General features: G+C 36.4%; 1 protein-coding gene across 11 annotated transcripts in view; it reads right to left on the reverse strand.

The window, feature by feature from the left end:
• Positions 1 to 12,012, reverse strand: part of slmapa (sarcolemma associated protein a) — a 173,928-nt gene that overhangs the window by 25,369 nt on the left and 136,547 nt on the right. For 6 of the 11 annotated variants that reach the window (XM_069939609.1, XM_069939605.1, XM_069939606.1 and 3 more), the window contains 2 exons: positions 7,543 to 7,605; positions 2,312 to 2,437 (listed from right to left, as the gene is read on the reverse strand). In XM_069939609.1, coding sequence (XP_069795710.1) covers positions 2,312 to 2,437; positions 7,543 to 7,605 — 189 coding nt within the window. The remainder of the gene's footprint in view (positions 1 to 2,311; positions 2,438 to 7,542; positions 7,606 to 12,012) is intronic. The other 5 variants (XM_069939612.1, XM_069939610.1, XM_069939607.1 and 2 more) reach the window with 1 other exon arrangement.

The following is a 12,012-nucleotide window of genomic DNA, read 5'->3' on the forward strand; positions in this document are numbered from 1 at the left end:
TTAAGGTTGCTGTGCAGGTTGATAGGATAGTTAAGAAGGCCTGTGATACGTTGGGCTTCATTTGTTGGGAGATTGAGTTCAGGAATTGCAAGCTAATGTTGCAGCTCTACAAGACTCTGGTAAGACGATACTTAGAATATTGTGTTCAGTTCTGGGCACCTCATTCCAGAAAGGATGTGGAGGCAATGGAGATGGTACAGAGGAGATTTACTAGGATGTTGTCTGGTTTTTAAAAATATATCTTCTGGGGCAAGATTAGGAGAGCAAAGGCTTTTTTTCCTTTGGATCAAAGAAGGATGGGAGGTGACTTAATACAGGACTTCTAGGTTATGAGAGGCATAGACAAGGTAGACAGCCATCACAATTTTCCCAGGGCAGGAGCAGCAAACATCAGAGGACATCTGCCAAAGTGAAGGGAAAAAAGTTTAGGGGAGTCATCAGGGGTAAGTTTTTTCACACAGTGTTGTGGGTGTCTGGAATGCATTGTCAGGAGTGGTAGTGGAGGCTGGAACAATAAGAGCATTTAAGACAATCTTAGACAGGCACATGGATGAAAGAAAAATTGAGGGTTATGAGGTAGAGAGGGTTTTGTTTTCTTTTTTGGAGCTATATATAGATCGGCACAACATCATGGACCAAAGGCTTGTATTTTGTAGTAATGTTCTAAGTACATGGGTCTGGAATATGGATACCAAATTGAAAAAGATTCCTCACAATAATTTTTCATGCTAGAACAGGTAAAATTGGCATCTTGGAAAAAAAATCAGAATACAAATTAACAATCTATTAAATGGGTCCAAGTTTTTAAAAATTTCAATATCTTCAAAAAGCTGCCAGAGATAAGCAAAAGAAATATAGGAACAGATGGATAGATTTAAGCGATTAATGGATATGAGGAATTGGTGAACAAGTGGGGACCAGGTTTGATGAGCCAAATGGCCTACTCCTGCTCCTATGCAAGAAATAGGTGGTGGAGTTGACCTCTTGGCCTGTCAAACCTGCTCTCCCATCCAATAAGATCACAACTGACCTGGCCAAAGACTCAGCTCCACTCACTTGCCTCCCCCCCCCTCCCCCCCCACCACAAACTTCATTTCCCTTATTCGGAGAAAAATAACCTAACTGCGCCTTAAATATATTTAATGAGACCGCTTAAACGGAGTCCTTGATCAGAGATTTGAACAGATTCACTACTCTCTGAGAAAAGCAGTTCCTCCTCATCTGTCTTGACGCTTACTCCCCCAAATCTACAAGCAAAGTCCTCTGGTTCTAGTTTCATCTACAAGTGAAAACTACTTAAAGAACTTTGCAGTGCAGCAAAGGCCCCCTTCACCCACAATGTTGTGTCCACCTGCTTCTATCTCATCTCTCTCATAATCATACATGTTTCTACCAGATCTCTTCTTATATTTCAAATATTCTAATGAGTATAGTCCCAGGCAACTCAAACTCTCCTCATATTTCCCATGTTCTATTTCACAACTCCTCTTTCTCATGAAATGGCACTTTGGATAGCTTTTGTGATGAGAGAAACAGGAATTAATGTCGGAGATCGATATTCTATCAGAACAAATATTAGTTAGAAATAAAGCATGTTTTCATTTGCAAGAAAGTGGGAAAGATGGAGAGAGTAGAAAGGGAATATCTCAATTTGCCTTGAACCGCTATTCCTTTATTTCAATAAAATTGCATATTTTAATGTCGTTAAGTCTGTGAAGAGAACTTCTTCAGGGTAGGCATCTATCAAATAATTCAAGCAATGGTTCTCGCAGAAAACTATGGCACAAATAGTTTGCATTTGCCTTGAATATTGAAGTGGTTTTAATTTTTATTTCCTGTAGCTTATCACTTTAATTAGGAGCTTTGAAATAAAATGTGATTGTCATTTCGCTTTGAAAGTCAGAGTTTTGATTTTTATCTTTTCTCATTCAGTTCCTCACAAATCATTCAGTATGTGCAGAAAGTCAGTAAAAGCAGGATAATGAGAAATCATATTACTTAACAAAGCAGCAATATATTGAAAGCAATAATCCATTTGAATTAATAAAGTTTCTAGATATAAACATAGCTGAATAAGAACAAACTATTTAGAGAATTTGCATATTTCTGTCAGTTTCCAAATTCCCACAAACAACTGCTTGACTTATTTTACATAAATCATTAAAATAGACAGTCTTATTTAAATTAAGTGAACATTGTCTCAAGATAAACTATAAATCATTATTGACAGTCAGGTGTGTTGCTAAAAATCACTATACTTGTTCAAGTTAGCCATTACTCATCATATAAAAGTACATCAAATTGAATTCACCTTGTACTTCAAAACATCTCTGTTTGTTGGTTCGGGCCAAATCCTGTGCTCCCTTCAGTTCCTGTTGCAGTTGTTTTATCTCATGTTCTGAATCTCCAGTTTCTGCATGGGCACGTCGCAGCTCATCTGAAAATACACAATTCATCAACATTCAATCCCATTTTCAAAACTGGCCAAAATCAGAATTATATTTGGGGTTAAAAATCAGGAGGTGAACAATAGTTTTCTGAAGTGTTCAGACTTGAACAATATTGGTCCCAAGTCAGAGAAAACCTGCTGAGTTCAAAAGAAAAAAAGGAGTTCTCTGCTTTAGGGAAGCACTTCTGGTCTTTAAATGTTTAATTTTTATTTTTAATTTTACAACGTTTAGACATACTACACTGTAACAGGCCAGTTTGGCACTACGAGTCCATGCCGCCCAATTTACACCCCATTAACCTCCACCCCAGACGGCACAGGATTCGAACCCAGGCCCGGTCCCGATCACTGGCGCTGTAAAGCTAACCGCTTTGCCAACCGCGCCACCCTAAGATTATTGCTCAAGTTTGCTTAGAAAGCCTGCATCAGTTTACTTTGTCTTTTATTGCATTACTGTGCTGACAGCACCCAGTCCTCAAAATATCTCACCCATCGAGTAGGTGTCATCACTGACAATAAAATGTCTCCAAATGAGAACAGTCTCACACATGAAATGACAATGAAACCTCAACATCTATTTTTATTCTAAATTTGTATTCTATTCATCATAATTATTCACTTTCAATATGTTATTTTTCTTCAATGATTAATTCATTCTTCAGTTAGAAAATCTAAATTGATGCTATTTTCCAATATCCTCTTGCTGATTTCACAATCTTCAAACATCCAAATCTTCCTGAACTCTGAAAACCAGGATCACCAGTTACACTCAGTTCACTCAAGAATGGAAAACATTCTTTCCAATATTATTAAGAATTTCCTTGCACTTCATAAGAAATAAACACAGACTCAGTTCTTCTCTTGAATATTCAGTCGAGACAGTGCATTCAGATCTGTAGTTGAAGACAGATGTCTTCCATTTGAGGACTCGTCAAGTCCTGCACTGAAAAAAAAACCACTCACATGGGAGAGGACCACCTTGACATAACAAGTTGCCCAACAGAAAGTTACACTGAATAATTTTCAACGATGAATTCACATTCACTACTGATGTATCAGAATCTAAATCGGCCTTTTAAATACCAGAAATTATTAAAATGAAGGGGTAAAAACTTGATCAACCAGTTACAAAACAAACTTTGAAGCTTTTCAATTGGAAAAAAAATACAAATTTTGCAGATGTTTTTTCATCCAATTTTCACAAATAATTGGCTATCCGACGTCTTTTCTACCTGTTTATGAATCTATAATAAACCTTTGGCCATTTGATTTGGAAATATTATAAATGAAAACATTCAACAAATGAACAGCTATCTGAAGTGGACTATAGCGATCTATTATATAGCGATCGCTATATAAACTATAGCGATCAAAGACTGTCAAATCTGCAGAGACTTTACTGCTATCATTAAGCCAGTAAAAATAACAGATTTTTTTTCTGTTAAAAGAATTTTCAGGCTGAACAAAGACAAGCATTTGGAAGACAAAATAACCCTAGCTGTTAAAAATTTATTGAGTACATAACAAGACAAATGATGCTCCAATTTTGGTACCAAACTGCACCATTGCAATAGAAGTTTTTAAATGTTTATAATTTCAAACAAATAAAGATAAACAATTGGAATCCTGATAACCATTGGAATTTTAATCACCAACAATAAAGACCCTTAAGTTAAAGAAATAGATGAACCAATTTAATAGACAAAGGTAAGCTATGAACTTTTGGTATATTTATGACAGAAGGGGAAACACGTTACTGAATACAAGTTGCTCACCTGATATTTATTTGAATAATGCTATCCATAATGTGCTTTCGTATTTTCAAAAAAATGTCCACAACGGATACAGAATGCATGGGAAATCAACATTCCTGTACCAAATAAAACTCTGATTGCTGATTCATGGTTGTTTTTTGAATATTTTATTTTTGATTTTCCAAGACTCGCACAAATCGAAAACAATACAATCTTTCTCAACAATGATATATTACATTCAGAGTCCATTTCTCCCTGCCCACCCCTCTCTCTTCCTTCCCATTTCCACAAGGAAAGTATGATGTAAATTAAACAAACATAAAGTACCAAAAATCTATAGAGTCACAGACCCTTAAAGGAACCAAATAAGCTCAAAGTAACATAAAGTAGAATGAAAAAGATACAAAACAAGAGCACATCATCTGTGCCCTGACCCACTTCATTAATCTCACCCGTACCACTATTAGTACAGATTTTTACCTTTCTTTTATTTAGAAGGGATGTAACTATATCTGGGTACCCATATGTTGCAAATAAGGCTGCCACACCCTAACGAATATGTCATATTTTCTCCTGAATTGAGCCAAGATTGTTAATTTAAGAGATGCAAGATACAGTTTTCTCTGACTCAAGGTCAACTGAAATAAAGGCATTTCAGCAAATATTACAGATTAACTGAATTTTTAAAAAAAAATATGGGCGCTACAAATAATCAGTTCATGGTCCCTAATTGTTCGAATTGTTTTCCATTATTTCTTACCCATTCGTCAACCTTACTTTGCTCTTCTGTGGCCTCATCATTATGAAGGCCATACAGCAACTTAGGGAAAAAAAAATATCACTTGTTTCAGTTTTTAATCATTTGTTCAAAATAATTTCCTCAAAATCTTAGTTGCAACTTTATTTCTTAAGAAATAAATCTCCATCGAGGAAACTTGAGTTGTCACACAGACCCAAGAATGTGTACAAAACCCAGACATGGAGGAAGTTGGATTTCATTGTCAATAAAAGCAGGTAGTTGCAGTTATTCCCCCCCAAAAAACCTGTATAAAACTTCCAATAAGTTATTTCAGTTACTTATGACTCCTGGAATATTAGAGCTTCTACTGTCTAATGTGTACAGTAGATACTTTAATGCAAATATCCATTGTGTACTACACAGATATCAGATTTTCCATAACTATGCTGTGGATTTTACTTGAATTGCAAGGAGAAAATCAAAGTATTCACAAAAAGTAAATAAGAATATTACATCAGTTCAGCACTTCATACTATAAGGAAAACACAAAGGTTTGAAAGCTAATAGCTTGGATGCTCCATAAAACACACCTAGAAATAGAACACTGCAAAAACATTAGCAAAAGACAGGTGGTACAATGCTTTTTCAATTCAATGAACTCGAGTTATTCATCCAAGAAGGCGAATGGAACTGGAGATTTCAATTACTTAACTTTGAAGATAATGAGTAAACTCAATCCAAATTTTGTGGTTACAAATCTCTAATACATATTATTTAATGTTTCAGAAAACAGATTGTGCCACTTGAAAGCCATAGCATTTGAGCTAACTTTTCCTATTGGAGCACAGCCAAATTTTCTTCAATAGGTATTACAAGTTTCCACACTCTTTTATCTCCGCAATTTACCAATTCACTATTGGCTATTATTCATCCACCTTGCACCCCTTGGTAACATCATTCAAATATTCCATGTGTATGTTGACAATACTTGGCTGCATTGGAATCTCAAAGTCCTCTTCTACCTTAGTGATGACTAAGATGAGCTAAAATCTCCAATTAACACACTCTGTTAAAAAGCTAATGATTCCAATTCTCTTCCTGACTACTGGCTTACAATGAGACACAAGACAATAGAGATGCTGGAATCTGGAGCAAAAAAATGAATCTGCTCAGTGAAGCAAAAAAGGAATTGTCAGTTTTCAGGTCAAAACCCTTCAGCAATACTTGATGAAGGGTTTCAACTTGAAACTTCAATAATCCTCTTTCTTCCCCCTTTGATGCAGTTTGAACCCACCCCACCTTTCTGAGTTCCTCCAGCAATTTTTTTTGCAGAAAAGTAAAAGCACAGTGCTGGAGAAAACTCAGCAGGTTAAACAGTGTACTTTATATAGCAGAGATAAAGATACATAACCAACATTTTGGTCTTGAGCCCTTCATTTTTTTTGGCCTCAGAATAAACTAGATTGCTTGCAAGAGATACAAAAGCTTTCCAAATCAAATAGTTGCTGGGGTAATAAGAGGCATTTCCACAAATTACTACAAGTAGAGCTTTCATGGAATGCTTTGTCATAGGAACTCTATATCATCGTATCTCTGCAACAGGTATCACTGCATTGTTAAGGTAAAAAAGACACATATTTGAAGAAGAAAAAAGAACAAATGAGCAAGGCAATAGGATCAGTCTTGAATTGTTTCAATACAGAACTGATACTACAATTATATGCAGTTCCATGGATTTTTCCTCTCAGTGTGCTTATGGCTGAATCAGTCAGCCACAGCGAGATCTCCAAACACCTGTCCATCAGCATCCAATTGCAGGCTGCATTCTGCTGTTGTTCGTGCTGACGGAGAATCTGAATACAAATATTGAAGAGTTTCTCTTACAATCCAGATAGCCTGAAAAAAGAGGATCGTATACTGCCAGTTTTTTAAAAACCAATTTGCCAACTATATTCAACTAATTTAGGGTGTTCTTGGGTAAAATATCACACAAACAGGCAGCATTACCAAACAAAATACTGGAAATAGCACTGAGGTGGTTTGAAGGATAAAACAACAGTGCAACAGAATATTTGAATAGACTACAAAAAACTTTTCTTGGCAGATGGTACTTCCAAATTTTGCTATGGTCTAAAATGTGTAAATCATATTTAGATGCATTAAGGAAATCTGTGTGCTGGCCCAAGGACAAATTTTAAAAGATAATTTCTCATGCACAAGCAATTCATTTACAAAAGCTGCCATCTCATCCTTGATGTGCATTTTGTTTAAAATGCCAAACAACCATCATTATAGTCATAATTTTATGCAGACTAAACTTGAAATGCATTCAAAATCAAACTGAAATTATTTCTGGCAGGATTAAAAATAAAAATCAAAAGATAACTTCAACATCAAATGTCAATTTCAATGAACAGAAAAATTCTATTGGAAATTCATCATATTTCATAAGAAAGTTCAGATAATATTCATGATCTGTTCAGTGCTCAGAAATCTAAGGAACGAGGGAAAAGAGAAATCAGAAACTGGCCATCAATAATTGCCCTATCAAGGGAGGCTCAAACTGTGGCAGCTGTCAAATGAATGCACCCTGTACTTACACTTGAGATGATCCAGCTCACTTTCATGCTTTCTGCTGGAGGCCCTCGCCTCTGCCAATAGGTCTGCGGTGGGTGAAGCAGAAGAGAAGTAGAAGAACAGTGCAGATGAAACAGAAGCCAGCAAACATAGAACACAGAAAAGCAAGAAAAGCTGTGTGAGAATGAAACAGAAGCCACAGGAAAGCCTTATCCCTGAAAATGCTGGGTCAAATCTATCTTTTATAAAGGGGAAAAGGTGCAGAATTTAAAAATCTACATAAATTTCCCACATCTAACTTGAAGTGTTGGTGCACCTTTATTCATTTTGATTATTAATTTCATATAGGAACCCTTGTGAATTTCATCTTGTTGGGATTGAAATCCTTGCCACATTTTGGATTACTTTCAATCATGGATTATCAATTAAAATGCACGTCACAATACAAAATTAAAGCACAAAATTCAAACACAAAACAGGACTTAAATGCACATTGACCAATCCTCAAAGGTGCTGGAAACCAGAGGTTTAACTGTATATCTTTTGGAATGAAATCTTAGTAAGTGTTTGTGAATGGAGCATGTTCTTTTTTTAAAATTTGATTAATTTATTTTAATGTCATCAGCCTGAAAACTGACTTCAATTTGATTGAAAGCTTCAATGGATAGGCTTCATGTTGAAGAGTAGATCAGAGAAGAATGAAATTTGGTAGATAAACTATGTGGTCATTGTAACTTGCCGAGTGGGTAGGCAAGTTGCAGAATCTGGGGACATTGTGTGGGAATGAAGGGAGAAAAGGTTACAGGAAAGTTTAGATGGGGAAATGGGATTGCTCCATACATTCTTTGTTCACTGGAATTAGACAATTTAATAGGTTTGTTGCTAAGTTCCAATCCTGCTTAACATTCATATTCCACCCTGGTTCAGTTCATTGATCTACATTTATAGAAGCAGGTAGTCCAACAAGATCCATTACATATCCAACATTCATATGCACTTCACATATACCAACACTTCATACTGTATATACTCTCACAACAGAGGAGGAAGCCATTCTCCCCTTAACTCTATGCCAACTTTCCGAGCAAACCCATTGTCTGGTAATGTTTTTTTTTTCTCACAAGCCTTTCAGCACCTGTCTGATTCTTTTTCCACGCACCCATTCTAGGAATAGTAGCCAATTAAACTACCAACCAGCATGCTATGGGGCATAGAAAGAAATCAAGACACTTAAGGGAATCGAATGGTTAGCCGCAGAGGTCCTGGTTATCAGCTTTGAATGGCCCTGATAAGGGGAGACATCTGACAATTGTATATAGATTATTCAGCCACAAGTTAAGGTGTGTTCAATTATGAAAGGTACCATTCTGATATTTCAAAGGTCCTGCAAATGTAACCATTGACTGTACCTGCACTCTTCACAATTTTCATGTTTCACCAGATGATTCTCAGATAGTTGAAAGAAACTTTTCAAAATTCTTTTATTTTAAGAAACTTGAGATTACAGAAGCTGTTCGAAATGTTATTAAAGCAAATCTTAAAGCTTTCAGTTTTGGAGTAAACGTTTCAAATAAAGTTTTGTAATCTGGTGAAATCTGTTATTTGTTTTTCCACATGTTACATTTACTTCTTATTAAACTGCTCATAATTCACAACTTGAGATATACATTCTCATGGTATATTTTTTAAATTAGTCAGAGATTGGGAGAGCATGAAACAATATTGATTAGTCCCATATAAGGTCAATAGAATTTGTGGGTGACTTGAAATAAAAAGGATACAAACAAACTTCACAAGAAATAAAAAGTTCCTTTGCACTTGAAAAAGAGAATCTCAACTTTAACCTCTGCAATGAGGTAAACCTCAGATGGTAAAAAGTACAGCTATTAGATGGAGAGAGTGAAGAGTTTATCTTCAGATTAAAATACTAATGTCCAATCTTCTGTTAATCATCAGGAATGGTTATTTGTACAATACTAATAAATTTAACAAAATACTGGACAAGTGAATAAAAATCCATACAATCTTGAATGATCGTATCTGGATTTTGCTAAATAAGACAAGAAAAATCCGAGAATCAGGAAATATGAAAGCTTCAACCATAATACAACAGAAATTTAAAATGATACAAACTGAAAACAACGATAGGAGAGTTGCAAAGCAATGGTTAAAAATTTAGGTTCAAAACACACAGGAAAAGAAAAACAGAGAAAAAAATATGAACAGTGGAATTTCAGAAATCTTTTGAAATTGCTGACCAATGCTACCCAGTGGGTATTGTTGGGAATGACATCCTGATAACAACATTTGCAATGATAGATATTAGGCCTTTTCATAGTTGGCCTCTGCATGGAGGCTGGCTTAAAAGTCGAACGAAAAGGTAATTCTTACCTTTTCATGCAGGCCCAGAAAAGCCTGGTCCGATGTCCCCTTTCAGCCTGGAGGCAGCTGGGGTGTTGGTGCGGCTTTCAGGAGGCGGGGCCACTGGTGCCACGACATCATACATACGCGGCGAGCAATGGACGACTTTGTTACCCGTAATACCCCATGCAGCTGGAACCACTCTGCATTTCCCAGAACAGTTCCAGCTGCGTGGGGGAGTATGGGTAGGGTAGACGGCTATTGCTCTATATAAACACAAGTATTCAGTTATTTAACAGTCACCAGTCACAAGGTTATGTATTCCATTCAAAAACTCCTGCCCAAAATCTACATCGAAACTCTAGTGCATGACAGAGTACTAAACTTTCTTGTTGCGACTATTTCAATACTGTCCCTGCTCTGGAGGTGCCCTATTGATGTTTATCCCTCACCTGACCATATAATTACAAGATTTGGTGGAGGAACAGGTTCTCTTCAATTATTTGAAAAGATGGCAGAAGAGCCCACAAATTATTTGTTTCTACATTCATCAATACCTGCTATTTTACAGCAAAATTAAGTAAAAAGAAAGTACATTACAGCACAGTACAGGTCCTTCGGCCAACTGTACTGATCTAGGTGAACCTTCTCCACAACAAAAAAATCCTTTCCTATCTCATGCCTATAGTACACTTTTTCTTGTATCCACATGCCTATCTAAGAATCTTTTGAATGCCCCTTTTGTACCAGCCGCCACTACCATCCTCACCAATGCGTTCCAGGCATCCATCACTCGGTGCGAAAAAACTCACCAATGACATTTCCCCTAAACTTTCCACCCTTCATCTTAAACAGATGTCCTCTGGTATTTGTTATTGTCGCCCGGGGAGTTAATAGTATAACTGCATATCGTGCCTGCAACTGCATTGCACAGATAGCTGTATCATTGCACTGGCATGAATGATTTGAAATTTAGACGTGCACCACTGCAACAGGCCGTTTTAGCCCATAGATCCGTGTCGCCCAATTTACACCCAAATTACCTACCCCTACCCCATACATTTTGAATGGTGGGAGGAAACTGGAACCCCTGGAAAAGCCCATGCAGACACAGGGAAAGCATGCAAACTCCTTATTGACAGCGCAGTTTCAAACCCCGGTCCCAATCGCTGGCACTGTAAAGGCGTTATTGCGCTAAACGCTACGCCAACCATGCCGCCCCATCAGATCCATTAATGATGCATCATTAATGGGTCTGATGTAATCAAAACAAAAAATTTCTAGAATTAAAAAAGTGTGTGCAAACTGGAGGTAAACTTTCTCAATTATAATTACATTTAAAAATTAATAATTACAAACGATGTACTTGAAGTTCCAAAAATACACATCTAGTCCACTTAGATGGAATTTCCCCCCCAAAGACAAAGCCATTTTCTAAATATATCAGTAATACTGTATCAATAGATTTGTATGGATCCTGCTTAATTTAACTTCTTTCCGATCAGTAAATGATTTTAAGAAACATTTGCTAACTTGCTTTTTACACAAGCAGATATTTGAATTTCACTGTCTGGTTCAATGATATTACTTTTATAATACAGGTAGTATTATTTGTGTGACATTTAATCTTATTAATGAACAATCTTATTAATGTTTTAGGCTGCGGTATCAAAAATTTAAAAATAGTCCTTGTTTGGGGACCTGCCTATATTTTGCTCACCCCTTGATGAAGGGTTCAAGCCTGAAACATTGGTTATGTATCTTTATCTTTATGATATAAAGTACAATGTTTGATCTGCTAAGTTTCTCCAGCATGGTGCTTTTACTTCAATCACTGTGTCTGCAGACTTTTTTCTTTTATTGAATGATCATTGGGCCTCCTTCAGATGAAGGATAATTCATTTAAAGATTCAATTTTGTTGTTTTACTGAGGAAACAATAGATGGAACAACAGAGTATACACCCCTAATCAAAATTTATCAAATAAACAGTATGTCAAGCATATATAAGTTTTCAACTATTCTCTGAACATGACTGAGGTCAAGGATGACGTGCTTCCATTCCAGTTTGATGGGTTCTTAAGTGGCTAATGGAGCCAAGAACAGAGGAATTCCTCAGATTGCCTACAGTGA

This window comes from Narcine bancroftii, chromosome 5, assembly GCF_036971445.1.
Source record: "Narcine bancroftii isolate sNarBan1 chromosome 5, sNarBan1.hap1, whole genome shotgun sequence".
NCBI classification, from domain to species: domain Eukaryota; kingdom Metazoa; phylum Chordata; class Chondrichthyes; order Torpediniformes; family Narcinidae; genus Narcine; species Narcine bancroftii.